This window comes from Carassius gibelio, chromosome B13 (genome assembly GCF_023724105.1).
Source record: "Carassius gibelio isolate Cgi1373 ecotype wild population from Czech Republic chromosome B13, carGib1.2-hapl.c, whole genome shotgun sequence".
Lineage (NCBI taxonomy): Eukaryota > Metazoa > Chordata > Actinopteri > Cypriniformes > Cyprinidae > Carassius > Carassius gibelio.
The window spans coordinates 3,652,704-3,670,252 of NC_068408.1; the positions used below are offsets into that span (position 1 = coordinate 3,652,704).

A 17,549-nucleotide genomic window follows, 5' to 3' on the forward strand; every position below is an offset into this window, starting at 1 on the left:
TATTTATTACTATTTTTTACATCTGTTAGAAGGGATTTAAAAATATTTACTTATATATAATAACTTATATATTAGTACCACTTTAAATACCCTGGGTAAATGAATTTAAGTACCATGTTATATATATCAAAGTGTTGTTAATGTAATGTTGTCTCAGTTAATGGTCTACTGAAATATGCGAGTCGGCGATTCAGAATCGTCCTTCCTTTCTGAGCCTCTCGAGGAGCCGTAGCTGTTCGCTTTTCCTCCACGTCAGCTGCATCTGCGCTCTGCTGTCATCCACACATACAGTACATTAGGTTTCTTACTCTGGTAATCGGACAGTAAAATCCTTCCTGACGTGACAATAATCGCATGGAGTGATGTTTAAGAAACTGAAGCAGAAGGTGATCGAGGAGCAGTCGCCTCAGCGGAGCAGCGCGCAGGTCAGTGCACTTTGCTCATGCAGCATGTATGCTAACAAAACAAAACATTAGGTATGAAGTTTAACACCCTAGTTACTGTATTAAACATTCAAATTACACCGTTAGCTCTTTAAACCTTAATAAAGTAGCTGATTAACGTTAGTTATACACTAACAAACAGTACCAAAAAAGCAATCAGATGGAGATGATATGGTACTTTGATATTTACATTACCATGATGCTGGAAGATTACCATATTCATGTATAACGGTATTTTAAATAATATAAATAATATCTTGCTTGACTACTACTTAATGACCTCCAAACCAGCCTGACCTGTTAAATAGAGCTCCCCAAACAGACTAAATATTAAAGGTTGAACTTCAGTTTACATTCAAGACTGTGTCGTTTAATTATTGAGTAAAGCTATAAACAGAGAATTATAAAAAAAAAACAGTAAAGAAGATCAAAACATGTCATAGTTGGAAAAAAAGAAGGTTATTTATTTTTGTATCTCTTTGTTTTAATAAAATGAAATTATATTAGAATGCTAGGAACACACATGAACACAATGTAAATTTGCAGGATATGTGTGTATATAAAATAAAGAATAAATTATATATATATATATATATATATATATATATATATATATATATATATATATATATATATATATATATAATTTATTCTTTATTTTATAGATCAAAAAAGATAGATTTTATAGTTTTATTTTACAATATTTTAGTTTATATTATCTATGTAAATTTGCTGGATATTTTGGTTTTAAATCTAAATCTAAAACCAGCCGCTGTGTCGTAATGTAATATATCTGTTAAGTTTATTTAATTTAATATTTTAATATTTTATAAAATATTTACATATAAACTTGTATATTCTATTTTAAAATATTTTAACATTTTATTATGTACTATTTATCTATCTATCTGTCTGTCTATATATACACACACACACATTATGTTACAGCAGACTGGTTTAATTGTTTAAATGTTTAAATGTGCTTAATTATTACCCACAAATTCCTGCAAATTTCTAAAAAATATTAAACACCAAAAGTCAGTATATTAGAATGATTTTTGTATGATCATGTCGCACTGAAGACTTATGATTCAGCTTGGCATCTCAGAAATAAAATATATGATCTTAAAATATATTAAAATAGAAAACCAGTATATATTTAAAAATATTTATATAATAATAATAATAATATTTCACAATTTCTACTATATTTTAATCAAATAAATGCAGTGTTTTTAAGCAGAAAGCTTATTTGAAGTGTATTTGGTGCACTGATTGTGATTGCGGTGTTTGATGTGTGTCGTGTGTGTGTGTGTGTGTGTGTGTGCGTGCAGCAGGTGAGTTCAGGAGAGAGGCGTGCTCATCTGCACCAAGATGCCCCGAACCCGGCCTCTCCCAACGACAGAGAGGTGAGCGGTCAGATGCACACAGCACATCTTCTCACTGGTCTTGATTGCATGTATATGAGCAGCAACTGCTTTCATGTGCTAGATATGCTCTTGTGTGTTTAATATCTGAACTGTTATGCATAAGAATACACCATAGGCTTTTCTCATGAATGCAGGCATGATACATTAATCAGCTACTTCAGGTGACCTTTTGGTGTTTGTCAGTTCATCGTGATACAATATATATAATGTATCTAGAATTTTATCATTTTAAACCTAAGAAATGTGTTTGAAAAGTTGGGTTTTAAAAAGTGTGCTCGTGCTTTCATTCTTGATTTAAATTAATGTATTTAAATTAAACTTAATCTAATGTCACATTTTGAAATATTAAATGTCCTGTAAGTGTCTAAATAACTGTTTGGGGTTGGGTCTGGGGCACTAGATTCTGTCAATGTACATTTCTTAAGTGAAATGATCTAGTCTTGTTTTAAAGAGAACTTTGTTTGGAGAGATCAAATCAGTTTGATAATCTCCAGCTGGTTGGTTATCACATGACATGCTATTATTGTACTAATGCAGGCTAATAATAGTCTAGACGGTTCAGTTTTGTCATTTCTGGACCGTGACATTAAACCCCCTTTAAGCATGACAAATGTTGACATGTGAATACATTTTCTGAACATTTTCAGATTTTGTCGTCTTTTATGAATCGCAGCTAAAATAGATTGTACCTCAGAGTACAGCAGATCATCATTGCAGGGTTTACTGATCAGTGAGCCAAGGTTTTGATCAGACTTTTGACTTTTTACCACATTTTCTTTTTGTATTTCTTTATTTATTTCTTTATTTATTTTTATTTTTTTCATCAGATTTCAGAATGAATTCCACATCATCTCTGCATTTCCAGGGCTCAACAATAAGGATTATTTTTTTTCCATTTATTTTTATTTTTTTACTTGCAGTGGCAACATTTTTTGTATTGAATGTATATATTAATGTACAAATTAAAAACTATATTTGTTCAAACATTATATATATATATATATATATATATATATATATATATATATATATATATATATATATATATATATATAGTAAAAATTATATTATTTTTATTCATATTATATAGATTTTTAATTTTGATATTCTTTTATATATGTTTATCTTATTTATCTTTTATCTGTATTTTATTTTGTATTATATGATAAGATTTGAGTCCAAGACTATCACTTAAATCAAAACTTTACAGGAATATTTGAAAAAGGAATAAAACATACAAAAACCTGTGTATATCTTCAAAATAAATATAAAGAGACAACACTGCTTTGTCAGCTCCTCCTTATTTTTGAGCCCTAATCTCTTCTGTGCCACAGACTGCTAGATTGACCTGTTAGATGTCTCTATTCTCAACATATGATGATTTGATCTCAAGCTGGGGTTCAGTGGAGACATCTAACAGTGTGGATCCGCTGTCTCAACTCTCTCTCTGTTTCCACAGACGTCATTCTCTCCTCCGCTCTGGCTCTTTTTCTGTCCTCTCACTCATTGTGTTGTTTTCTCATTGCTCTTCATTAATGCGTTGACTCGTGTGGGGGGGTCGTTCAGCTGCTGGCTGGGATGATAGCAGAGCCTGCTTTTCTCTCTGAGTATACTATCTTTGCTCTGGACCACCCAAAACGACCCAGAGCGGCCCAGGTGCCCAGTGCGGTGAGTCTGTCCTCTTCCTCACCCCGTCCCGTCTGCGATGCCTTTGGAGGTTATGGGCTAGAGGAGGCCGAGTAACACCTGCTTGCAGCGTTTCTGCATAACTCAAAGGCATCTCGCTCCTAACCCCTGCATCTAATATCTTGCGTTCCTCGTTAGGCCTGATTTGTGGGATGGCAGTTGCTTTTCTCCGTTTTTGTTCCTGGGAATGGTTCCTCTGATTTGGCATCTCCAGGAATGAATGTTCTTCCCGTAGTTTTAGATATTTTCATGGATTCCCTGTCCCGTATCCTCATAGCTTCCCCGCAGTTACAGTGTTGAATGTTCCCTTGCTCTTCCCTGAGAGTTCTTTTGATTTCCTTGTGAAATTAATTTGGCTGATTCTTTGTTTAAACGTATTTCTATATTTGGAAAATTGTTCTTTTGCATGACTCTGTCAGTATTTCCCAGCGCATTGATTTCTGGAACGAAGTCTGACCCTTAAGTTCTTGTAAAAAAATATATAATATAATATATTTTTTAAGTGTAATATATATTTTTAAATGTAATATAATATAATATATATTTTTAAATGTAATATAATATAATATATATTTTTAAATGTAATATAATAAAAATAAATAATATAATAAATAATAAATAAAATTTAAATCTAATAATATAATTTGAATTTATATTTTTTATTTAAAAGTATTTATATTATATCTTTACATTATTTGTTAGAGAATTTAAAATCCAAGAATATCGCTTGAGTCAAAACTATACAGTTTAATAAAATTAAATATTTTTTTTTGTCATTAGAAAATGTATAATATAATAATACATTTTATATCATAGTAATAATAATATGTGGTGTTTATTTATTTATTTATTTTTTAAATATCCTTAACAATATTGTATTATAGTAATTCCAGTAAAGCTATTTGAATTGAATTAAAATAGTATTAAATATCGGCTAATTGGTTTCGATCAGGGCTGCGTTTCATAAATACATTGCAAGCCTTAGTTGATGATCTACTTGGGTGCACAATGATTTTGGGAAACACATCCCCACCTGATATCAGACTGTTCTATTTTTTTTTCTTTCTGAGGTGTATAAACAAAATTAGCAAGACGTTTTTCTGTTCTTTGCTCAGATATGTCATCTATGATGTTTTCTTATGTTCATTCTTGACTGCGAACAGTTTCTTGTTAAACAGCATCCTCATAAAATGACTCTGCATGAGTATCTGTAATATTGTTGAGGTGTACAGAACTGAACTGAACTGATGCAAGTCATGTGAAAGGCTCTTTTGGGTCTAAAAAAGGTTTCAGTCATCCAATTAAAAAAATGTAGGGTAATGATTTACATTTATATTTTTTAACTTGAGCCGATTAAAAAAAAAAAAGAAATTGTATAATATACAATTGATTTTTTTAAATATCTGTGCTATTGTTGTTTTTTATATTTTATATACTATTATAATATTTTCATATTTTGAATTACCTTTTATTTATTTAAAATCATTCAAGTTCAGTTATAAGTTTAAGTTTTAGTAATTTTATGTTATTTTGTCATATTCTTTAGGTTTTCATTTTAAATATCTCTATTTATCTTTATTTTAATTTCTGTTTTAGTAACTTTATTATTTAAACTTATTTTTTGTTTAGGTAGTTGTCAAGGCTACACACATAAAGTTTAAGTTTTCCATATTATAGTATGTATGTTTGTGAAGACATTAGAGGCTCAGCTCAGACTGAAGGATTTATCTCTATACACACAGATAATCCTCCACACACACACACACACACACACACACACACACACACCTGAGCTCATTACACACACATCAGCTGACAGACAGCACAGCCAATCACATCACACACGCTCATCACGTGATCTGCTGTATTACTGGCCTCATTATGATGTTCTTTGGGGCAATATAATTATGCAGATCTGTGGATATGTGTCGTTTTTCATTGACTGATACTACTGATGTGTAAAGTGAACCTAAACTTGTTTTTCATCACACCATCAAAGTGTCCCTGGCTTTATCTGGCGTGTGCAAATGTGTTCAGCTCCTCACTCAGTGAACTGGAAGTACATTTATTTGCTAAAATTGGTGTGTAATGTTATGAAGGACACTGTTGCTTTAAGTGCCATCTCTTTATGTTATCAAAGTGCAGGCAATGTCTGATAATGCTGTCTTAATAACTGTCTTTATTATCTTTGGCCTAAAGTGTATAGGAATTGCCTTCTGTATGTAGTACAACAAACAGAAAGTGAATTTTGGTGTAAATTGAACTAGTTTTAAACTGACTTGCATTAAAACACTGGTTTTAGCATTTCTTTTTTTCTATTTATGGGTTCTAATGCCTTTTAATGGAAACTTTAATAGAGTAAATTCTTGCCAATGTGCCTTGTTGCCAATGCTATACCTGAAAAAGAAATAATTTGACTGTTTGCATGTTGCTTTTTTCATGTATTTGTATAAAAAATCCTTCAGTTCTGAAGCAGAATTTGACAGTGATGATACTCTCTCATTCTCTACCATTATAAACCGAGTAAAGACTTCAGGGAGAACGCTGTGGCCGTCTAACTCCTGCTGAACTCAACACAACGCCGAACTCACATGCTAGCGGTTCGACCTGTTTGCAGTTGCCAAAGCTGCTAGTGTAGTGCTGCTGTGTTTAACTCCTCGTTTGTGTAATACAGTCTACGTTTGTGTTTAACCCCTGTGTTCCTCTTCAAGTTGCATGAGGTTAGGGTTGATGTAAGCTGCATTTCTCGTAGCAAACACTAATACTGCTCCCAGAGTAAGCGGTGTGTAGCACGAGGGGCCGGAGGAATACTAACCCTCCTGTTGATTGCAGAGACGCACTTTCACTCATGTTTGTGGGTTCTGTTGCGATGCAGGGCATTAAAGCGGCCAGCAGCTCTCCGAGAGGCAGTGTGAACGGGGATGGAATCGCTTCTCCTCAGGCAAGTAATAGTTAATGTGTTTCACATTCATGGACCAAAGACCTGTCCACATTGCATCTGAAAGTGGCTTAATGAGATGCATTGTAAATGATTTGAACACAGTGTCTGATGCAGAATATTTGTTGGCACACATGGTGGCAAGGAATCCTTAAAAGCATCAGTTTTCAGAGAAATTTTACCGTTTTCAATAAATGTTGATCATGTGACACTGAAGACTGGAGTAATGATGCTGAAAATACAGCTGTGCATCACAGAAATAAATTACACTTGTATTCAAATAGAAAACAATTTTGAATTGTACAAATATTTCTCAATATTACTGTTTTTAATGTAGTTTTTAATCCGATAAATATACCCTTGCTGAGCAGAAGAGACTTCTTTAATATAAAATACTGAATGAAATGAATATTGCACAGTACTGTGTGTCAGACAGACATCGCATCTCCCTTGTGCATTGTTTTAATAACAATTAAACACATTTTCCCTCAAAATAAGTTTGTGTACAGTACTGTAGCATTATTCTTTTAAATTGAAATCTGCACAAGTCAGTCAATGCAACATTAGGTGTGTAAATACCATTTTTATTTTCAATTAACATATATGATGCAAGTTATATATCAATAGAAATAATGAAATTATAAAATAAATAAGTATATAATATATATTGTATAAAACATTATAATAATTGCTAATATTTAACTAATAATAATTTTTACTATGAGAATTAATCTTCGTTTTACAAATAATTAATTTTAATAGTAGCAAAATGATTAAATAGCTATTAATTATTATTTTTAATAACATTACAAATACAAATGATTAATTAGCTTTATATAGTATATTTTAGTATTATAATAACAACAACAACAACAACCATCATTATTAGAGGCAGTAGAACTAATATAAATAGTTCTTAGAATTATAATGTATTTTATTTTTTATGTCATTTTTGAGTAAGAGGCTTGCTCACAGTTTGAATCTTTGACCTTAAACAGAATCTGCTTATTGTTCATCTAATGCTGATTATTTAAACCGGTCCTCCAGAAAGAGGAGTCTCAGTCTCTGGCCCAGAAGCTGCAGCAGAAGGTTTCTTCGGTGGAGTCTCTGCTCCGGGGTTCGGCCCGCGGTGAAGGGCTCTTTCGCTCCGGCTCCCGGGACAGTCTGGTCAGAAGCTCCTCCAGAGAATCGCTCTCTCTCGTCGGAGAGAATGAGGCCCAGTCGTCGCCGGCGTTCGACCCTCCGTCGGACATCGAGAGCGAGGCGGAGGATTCGCCCGGCAGCGCTGAGAGTCTGTCTAAAGAGCAGCTCTTGAACCGCCTGCACCGGGTCGAGAGAAGCCTCGGGAACTACAGGGGGAAGTACTCCGAGGTGAGCGCTTCTAAACATTAGAGATCAGATCTAATTCTATTGTAAATGAGGGTCAGATTACCTCTGAAGTCAAACACAAAAGTGCACAGTGCTTGTTATACGAAGGGTGTAACTATGGAAGATTGCAAGGTAGTTGTCAATTTTTGTCTCATAATTCAAAATCTAAGTAGTATGTAGGGCTGGGCTCTTTTCCCGTTTTTATTGATTCATTTGAATTTGTTTTGCCATGATATTATTTTTTTTTAAATCGAGGAATCACGATCTTGAATAGAAATGACTAAATGTTCGAATTAGACACTATGACAATATGCCGGTGATAACAGTAAAGAGAAATGAACGATGTGAAGGACCATAAATATATGGTTTAAAATCATTAAACAAACATTGAGAATTGGTCAAACATTTTGGAAAAATCAAGATTAAAATTTTTTGCAAAATCGGCCTAGAAGTATGAGTTATTAAAAATTTTAAAAATAATGTAAAAGTTGCAATTAGCTTTTAATTATTATTATTATTTTTTTTATTTTTTATGGATTAAAAAATAAAACCATAATTGCAATTTAATATTTCACAATTTGGACTTTTCTTCTTGCAATTTTGAATTTTTATCTTGGAATTCTGAGAAAAAAACTAGATGGTGGGATATGAACTAAACATTTCCCAGATCTGCTTTTTTATTGTTTTTTTTTTATTTATTATTGTAACTCTCAATTGCAAACATTTGTTAATTGCTACAGTTTGCTAATCTAAATAATGACTTGTAGCTAGCCTCTGTATCTAAAGTTCTGCCATCTCTGATGCACAGTTAATTGGAAATTTAAGCACAATCTGGAAAGTTTTGCAGAGTAAGGTTTCTGAGATGTAGTAGTGTTTAATTTTTCACAAAAATCTCATTTGAAATTGCTTCGTATCCTCTGCTGTAGGATGAGAAATCAATAAACTTTGCCCCATGAGCAATGTGACCCACTCTTATATGAAACAGTGATGTTGTTGTTAACCAACACTAAAGCTATTAAAACATATTTTTGGTTATTGAAAAAAAGGTAAAATAAAATTGGAATTGAAAATGTGAGAAAAAACAAACTGAAAGGCATAAACTTTTGTAAACAAAAATTGAAGTTGAAGTACTAAAACCATCTATCCTAAAATTACTGAATTAAAAATGGAAATACAAATTTTAGTTGTATAGAAATATAAAAAACTAATAAAAATGACTTGAAATAAGAACATCAAATTACTTACATTTAAATATTAAAGCAGAAAAAAAATGTCAATGTAAAAATTTTAAATGTATAACTAATTTAAGTGAATATGAAAGACATTTAAGCTAAAATTGCTAAAATCAATCCATTAATCTTTAAATTACTAAATTAAAAAAAAAATGGTTTAATGAATGTTGGCAACTAACTGAAATAAATCAATGAAAGCTGAAATACTAACATCATTCATCCATAATAAAATTATTCAAATTAAAATATAAATAAAAGTGTTTGAAGCTTTATAGAAATATAAAAAACTAATAAAAATGAAAAAAAAAAAACATATATTTACTAAAACTTAAACTAAAATTTAAATAAAAACTGAAAATATAAAATAAAAAATATGAACAAATAATATTATATAAGTAATATTAAAATAACACCGAAATCCAATCACAAATGATGACGAAAGTTACATTTACAATTATAATAATAATATTTATTGTTATTAATATTGTTATGCACAACAAAATTAAAATGTCCTCCTTTACTTTAGTTAGTTTAGTTTTTTTCCCCCATTCGTTTTTTTGTTTACCTTTTCTTAAAAATGTGTGCATTTCATGGAGTATATTCAATTCAGGTTTATTTGTATTTGTATAGTGCTTAGTTTTCACGATACAATTCGATGCAAAGCAGCTTTACACAAAATTCAGTTCCTACAATATATTTCGTAGTAGCTTATCATTTGAGATGTATAGTTGCACTCATTGGCCACCATCAGAAAGAGGGATTGTGTATCAGCACCTGACCTTCATCTAGTCGACTCGTACACAGTGAATAGACTAGAGGAAGAAGTAATCAACTAGTGAGTCTGATCAGACGTGATCACTGATTTGGGAATGGAACAGTTTGATTTGTGAAATGTGTGTGTATGATTATTAGATGACTGATGTTTTCTCTCTCTCTCTCTCAGTTGGTTACAGCTTACCGAACCGTACTCCGGGATAAAGAGAAAACGCAGGTAATGTCATATTCAGTCGATGCAGCAGAATACATGACTGTAGCTTGTTTTGCTGTGAGGTCAGTCTGTTATTCATCTCTGTCTGTGTGTCTCAGGCCATCCTCAGCCAGAGTCAAGATAAAGCCCTGAGAAGAATAGGGGAGCTCAGGGAGGTTCGTCTGGCACACACTTGAACTCTTCATCACAGGCTCTGCGTCAATGTTTTTCTACCTCTGATATCTCTATTACTGCTCCATTCACACTGTGCCCTTATGAAACAGCTTTCACAATGCACTTAACGTCTGCAATGTGCGTTTAGGATCTGCTTTTGAGTGATTGTGAGAGGAATTGGGCACATTAAATTAAATTAAATTAAATTAAATTAAATTAAATTAAATTAAATTAAATTAAATTAAATTAAATTAAATTAAATTAAATTAACATTACATTACATTACATTACATTACTGAATAAAATAAACCATGAATAAAATAAAAATAAACCTTGGGATAGCGTTATAAACTATTGAATCAGTTTTTGTTTTTAGTATTTTATTTTAATTTCAGTAAAATCTTTAGTAATTTTGTTGCGTTTTTGTCATTTTTAGTAGTTTATTAAATGTGTCTATATAATGTTTATAAATAAATAAATTAGCATAAAGTTTTTATTTGTAATTAACATTAATACATTTTAAATTTAAAAAATGTAAAAAATATTAATACATTATATGTATAGATTATTTTGTATTATTCATACATGGTTTATTTTTATATTATTTATTTAGTTGTTTTATTTTATTTTATGCATGTTTTCATTATTTATTTTTTTTTCATTATTTTATTCATGTATGGTTTCTTTATTTTATTTTTGTTACCACATTTTATTTTATTTAGACATGGTTTATATTATTTTTATTTCTTATTTTTGTTTATTAATTATTTAATTGTATATATTATTCATGCAAAAGTTGTGTTAGTTTATTTTTTATTTACTTTATTCATACTTTATTTATTTTCTGTTTTCTGGTTTATTTTTATATTATTTATTTAGTTGTATTATTTTATTTTATGCCTGTTTTCTTTTCATTCTTTATTTTGTAAATGAATTTTATTTTATTGATGCAGAGTTTGTTTATATAGGCTCATTTTTATTTGCTTTTGTTTGTTTTGCACTCGGTGATCAAAAAATACATTCATTTACATTTATAATTGTTAATTTAGAAGAACGTTTTATCCAAAGAAATTTTTATTAAAGTAGAGAGTGTCAAATTCTCCAAACTTGACTTGCTTGACACTGTTGTATTAATATGGAAAAGGTCTTTTTATAGTTTTCTGTGGCACAAACAGTCGAAATGTAGCTTTTTGAAATACTTTTGAATTATTTTAATAACATGTTGCATAAATAAATCATTTTTAGATATTATTATCAGTTATTGAGCCTCATATGTCCTCCTCAGGAGCTTCAGATGGACCAGCAGGCCAAGAAACACCTGCAGGAGGAGTTTGATGCTGCTCTGGAGGAGAAGGACCAGATGATCAGTGTGCTTCAGACGCAAGTACACCAGTGTTCTGTGTGTGTCCATCTCATTGTGCATGTCCTAGTTACCCGAGGTGATCCCGAAGCTGTTGTCTTCAGGTGTCTCTGTTGAAGAAGCGTCTGCAGACGTCTGGAGCTGTGCTTTCCTCCGAGGTAGAGACCTCTCAGTCCACAGACACGGTCGATGCAAACACCGACATTCAGAGCCCCTCGAAAGATGACGGCTCTGCACTTAACACAGGTGTGTCAAGGTTTTCAAGTTCCCAGAACAGTTTTCAGCACTCGTCGTCTTTAACCTGTTTGTGTTTCGTGTGTGGGGCCAGCAGAGGGCAGCGGAGAGCCGGGCAGCGCGGTGGACCTTGAGGCTCTTCAGAAGCGAATCAAAAGGCAAGAGAGTCTCCTGCAGAGATGCAAAGAGATGATTCGATCCAGTAAAGAGCGCAGCGCTCAGCTGAGCAGCGAGAACGAGGTTTTACAGCAGCAGCTGCAGGAGAGACTGCAAGAGCTTGAGAAAATGAAGGTACAGACACAGTAAATAAGACATAACACCAAGAACATCTAGCTTTTGCTTAGCTGGGTTATTTAGGGATTTTTATCATGTTGAGGTGATCATTGAGCTTCACCGTTCACCATTTTATTTTATTAATTTGTATTTTATTTTGATTTATTTTTTTATTTGTCATTTAAACCATCATGAATGGTTTACATTTAGTATTATTTACTACATATTTTTTTCATTTTTATTTTGTGATATATTTATTTATATAAAAAATATATTTTATTTATACATTAATCTTTTTTTTATTTTATTTTGATTAATATTTATTTTAAAAATATATATTTTTTACATTTTATCATTATTTTATTCTTGTATGGTTTATTTTATTTTTGTTGCCACATTTTATTTTATTTAGACATGGTTTATATTATTTTTATTTCTTATTTTTCTTTATTAATTATTTCATTTTACATATTATTCATGCAGAAGTTGTGTTAGTTTATTTTTTATTTACTTTATTTTATTCATACTTGATTTATTTTCTGTTTTCTGTATTTTTTTCTTTTATACTTGCATGGTTTATTTTCCATTTATGTTATTGAATGCATGTTTTTTTGTTCAATTTTATGGTTGATTCATGCATGCGGAGGACTGAGAGTGTGTTTCCTGTGGATGTGATGTGTTTGTGTGAGAGCAGTGTACAGACACACATTACAGTCCGTCTGATCCCCCCGTCACACTCGCTGAAACACTAAAACACACCAGCCGAAGATCAGCTTCATCTCAGATTTATGTGAAGCTCTAAGGCACTGCATTAAATTATCTAATAAAACAAGATTTTTACTTTTTCTGAAGAAAGGTGCACTGGAAAGTGCCATTCATGTCCAAAGCACATAGTTGTGCATCACAGTTAAATTTTAACCTGTAGAAGTTTGTTCAGATTGGTAGTAGTAATAATTCTTGCCTGTGCAAACACCACAAATAATAATTAAAAAAAATTATATAATAAAATATAAATATATAATATATAATTAAATATATAAATGATAAAAAAAAATAAATTTTCAAATTATTTTATTTTTTGTTTATTCAATACCATTTAGGTTAATTTGACTAATATCTGTATGATATGTATTATATTGATTTTATATATATATATATATATATATATATATATATATATATATATATATATATATATATATATATATATATATATATATATATATATATATATAATTTTTTTTTTTTTTTTTTTTTTTTTTTTTTTCCAAGTTTCCATGATGAGCCGTTATATAATAAACAAATAATTGTTTAATATATATATATATATATATATATATATATATATATATATATATATATATATATATATATATTTATATATATATATATATATATATATAATTTTTTTTTTTTTTTTTTTCTTATATTTTCTTATTTTCATTTTAGTTTGGTTGTGGTTTAGCAGACATTTTTATCCAAAGCAATTTTTTTTTTGAGTTGTGAGTGTCAAATTCTCCAGTTCAAGGAAACCAGCAGGAAACAGGAAGTAACCGCCGTTGCCTAAAAGAGTGGCGTTCTGCGCTCGAGGCGACGCTCCACAACCGCTGGCTGCTGTCCTGAGCTGGGATTGAGGTTTGATTGTGGGTCTGGTGTGACGACTCCACAGGCTGCTGTGATGTGGATGTGGCCTGTGTGTGTGTGTGTGTGTGTGTGTGTGTGTGTTTATCTGTGGCGGGAGACATGATAATTATTCACAGCTCCTTGGTTGCTGTTGTAACATAATCGCTTGGTCGTGAAGGATATGCTATAGTATTCTGGAAGATCAGTATTAAGGCGTTTAACAATGGCAAAGCTTTGCATTGCAGTGTTTTCAGCATTTTCTTGCAGAAAAGACCCCGCTTAAGATAGTTTATATGCTTAGCCGTTCAACTCTTGTGTAGCCAGACTTATTGGATGTGCAAAGTGTTTTTGATATACAGTCAAACTTTTTTCCACATTTTGCAGGTTAAAGTTTCAGGTCAGTACATTTCCAGCTGGCCTCTGCATTTCCAAGCAACTCACTTTCTAATCCAGGCTGTCTAGACTCGTCTAGCTGGCTCTGGGGTTTTTATTATAGTGTTGATGTTTATTCTGAGAGTAATGTATTGAGATCCATCATCGCACACTCACCATCTGTCATCTGTGTTCACCAGGAGCTGCACACTACAGAGAAGACGAAGCTGATCACGCAGCTGGGAGACGCCAAGAACCTCATCGAGCAGCTGGAGCAGGACAAGGTGAGAGAGGAACAGGACACGCTTCCTTTCGCTCCTCAGAGGGGTTCAGCTCTGCTGTGCGTCTGCCACGGGACGGTTTGTGAGCCAGCAGGAGCAGAAGCACAAATACAGATTCCACTGGCTCTCTAAACGAAAGACAAAGATCAATTATCCCGGAAGAGCTTTTTAAAATGAATGGAAAACATATTTCCTGTGCGCCGCTCACTTTGACACATTTGAGTATAAAAGTAAGACTGGAGAATATGTCTTTCTTATTATTTTAGGATGGGGGTCAAGCATGGTCCAAACTGAGCTTTTATCTGCCAATGGAGGGTGAACTGAACTAAACTGAAAAATATTTTTATAGGCCATAATATTTACTGTGTGTGTGCATGTGTATGTGTGTGTAATGTTTCAAATGTGTGTGTATATATATATATATATATATATATATATATATATATATATATATATATATATTATATATATATAATTTATATTTTGATAGAAATGTATATTTAATTATTTTTTATAATTATAATAATTACAACATAGCATGTAATTGAAAATAATAAATGTAAGTACATGAAATAAATGTATATAATAACATAATTTATAATTAAATTATATAATAAAAAATTATATATTTCATATATTTATGTTTTTAGATATTTTCATTATTATTTTTTATATAATTTTTGTTTGTTGCAAAATTTTTAAGTTGCAAAGTTGCATTTGTGTGTGTGTAAAATCTATGAATAAAAATTCCCATCCATCCATCCCTCCATCCATCCCTCCCTCCCTCTCTCTCTCTCTCTCTCTCTCTCTCTCTTTATCTAATCTGTAATTGATCGTTATCATATAATAATATTATTTGTATTATTATTGAAACAATTAAGAAATATTGAATATATATATATATTTTTTGTAATATATATAATATTATTGCAATATATTAGTTCTTTTTGAAAAAATGTAATTTATATATTTTTGTACATAATGTATAAATGTAATTTTTCAATAATAATATGTAACATATTCCAATAACAATGTGTACTTTAACATAAATTGAAACAATGCATTTTATTTGTCATTTATTCATCTTTAAATGTCATCGAAGCTAGATTTATGTGAAATATGAGTTGTGTTAAAATCAGTCATGTTGTGTTTAGCCTTTGGCCTTTACTCTGCAGGATAGAGATCATTGCCTCTGTAGTGCTAGAGACTATTTGGACATAATCAGCAGTGGATTTCAGAAAATGAAAACTTAACCGCAATATTGTGCATTTGAGATTTCGTTTTTCAGAGGCCAAAATATGATCATATTGACTTAAATTCACGAGTGCGTTGAATTTTTTGATGAACTGCCCCTTTAATGCTCACCTATTGCATTATTTTGAAGGGAATGGTCATTGCTGAAACCAAGCGTCAGATGCACGAGACTTTAGAGATGAAGGAAGAGGAGATCGCTCAGCTGCGCTCCAGACTCCAGCAGACCCTCGCTCAGAAAGACGAGCTGCAGGAGCAGAAAGAGAAATCAGAGAAAGCAGGTGAGTTAGACTGTCTCCTCTCTCTGTTTCCCGCCCTTGTGTCTACTTGACCTAATGCACTTTATTTGACTCTTTCCCAGCGTTTGAAGAGCTGGAGCGAGCTCTAGGTGTGGCTCAGCGGGCGGAGGAGGCGCGCCGTCAGCTGCAGGTGAGCGTTGAGGAGCAGGTGAAGCAGGTGGAGAAGACCAGCGAGGAAGAGAGGAGAAGCTTGCAACAGGAGCTAACCAGGGTCAAACAGGAAGTGGTCACCATTATGAAGGTGTGTATGGGTGGTAAAGCTACATTCGGACTGTTTGTGCCACAACTATAAAAGACTTTTTCCATATTAATAAAACATCTGTTGCTGTGTCATGCATATTTCATTCGTTTTTTAACTTCTCAACATCAGTATTGTTTGAGAGCTACATCCTGTTAAAATTTGGATGGTCTTGCGGAGATGCTTTAATTTAGACACTAGGATCACGAGTATTAAATCATGTTGTTTGCGTTTTGATATGCTGCTTTTGCTTTTTCTCTGTCCCCATTTGCACTTGACCTGCTTAAAGTTATTTTGCCTGGAAAAGCCATCAGTCCACTCACAGTGTCACATTCATCCTGAGATTTGTCTGGATGAGCGGTTAAACCTTCATGACTGCACAGTTCCCATGAAACCTGTGTTTTTATGGATCTGCACACCTTTAGTCTCTTCCTTTGTGTATTGGAGTATGATTCATTAAGTAAAGGGCAGTAGTAAATCAAAATTGACCAAATTGATGCCACATTTACAGCCCACCTTTTCTGTCTGCATGTATTTTTGACAGAAATTCAGCTCTGTTTCATTCATCAGGTCTCATAATCCTTGCCATAACTAAGACGCATGTTTCCCTTGCCAATAATTCATAGAAGAGTGACATTTGGAGTCATCTGATTATTTTGCCAAGGGATGATGCATTGGGGAATAGTTAACTGAGATATTTCCAATTCTTATGATAAAACTTTTGAGCTTGTCCATGAGAAAATGTTAAATATACTTTGAATGCAATGTTAGATTAACACTTTTTTTCTGTTCTGTTGTCACTTATTATTGTTTTTTTTCTATAACTGGGTAAACATAAGTCAAGAATTTAACAAAATGGACTGGAAAGACTGTTTTGCTTTGTAAACATTATCATGTCAGTATTTTTAAATGTCCATCAAATATGAATATTTTGTCACGATTTCTTTCTTTTCAGAAATCCTCAGAGGACAGGATAGCAGAAATGGAGCGGTTACATTCAGAGGCTTTGGCTAACAAAGAACAGGAACTGAGTGCCCAGATCAAACAAGCTGTGGTGTGCCCTAGTTTTCATTTCTGTTGTAACTTATGATTAGTTAATGCAAATATTAGCTATTTGGATGTAGGTGTTTCCTAAGCTGTTTGCACCATTACTCTTTATTCGTCTCAGGAGCAGTGTCGGGAGGAATTGTTGAGGTCGGCACAGGAAAGAGAACAGCAGGCATCTCTCGCTCTGGAAGAGGCAGAGCTGCAGAAAGCTGCAATTCAGACTGAGGGAGAGAACAAAGCCAAGGAACTACAGCTAGAGTTGGAGTCGACCAGAACAGTGAGTTTATTTGCCACCTTATCTTAGGATGGATCAGCAGGATATCCTTAATGTAG

The 17,549-nt window shown here is 32.3% G+C and overlaps 1 protein-coding gene across 5 annotated transcripts in view; it reads left to right on the forward strand.

Moving 5' to 3' along the window:
• Positions 1-227: 227 nt before the first annotated feature.
• The window catches only part of LOC127970173 (golgin subfamily A member 4), a 35,983-nt gene continuing 18,661 nt past the window's right edge, over positions 228-17,549 (forward strand). For 2 of the 5 annotated variants that reach the window (XR_008156544.1, XM_052572480.1), the window contains exons 1-14: positions 228-425; positions 1,778-1,852; positions 6,435-6,504; positions 7,549-7,868; positions 10,041-10,088; positions 10,184-10,240; positions 11,524-11,622; positions 11,703-11,844; positions 11,927-12,123; positions 14,301-14,384; positions 15,766-15,913; positions 15,994-16,172; positions 17,125-17,223; positions 17,338-17,493. Coding sequence is in view for 4 of the 5 variants with exons in the window: in XM_052572480.1 (XP_052428440.1) it covers positions 363-425; positions 1,778-1,852; positions 6,435-6,504; positions 7,549-7,868; positions 10,041-10,088; positions 10,184-10,240; positions 11,524-11,622; positions 11,703-11,844; positions 11,927-12,123; positions 14,301-14,384; positions 15,766-15,913; positions 15,994-16,172; positions 17,125-17,223; positions 17,338-17,493 (1,737 nt within the window). In the remaining variant the exon portion in view is untranslated. The remainder of the gene's footprint in view (positions 426-1,777; positions 1,853-6,434; positions 6,505-7,548; positions 7,869-10,040; positions 10,089-10,183; positions 10,241-11,523; positions 11,623-11,702; positions 11,845-11,926; positions 12,124-14,300; positions 14,385-15,765; positions 15,914-15,993; positions 16,173-17,124; positions 17,224-17,337; positions 17,494-17,549) is intronic. The other 3 variants (XM_052572481.1, XM_052572483.1, XM_052572482.1) reach the window with 3 other exon arrangements.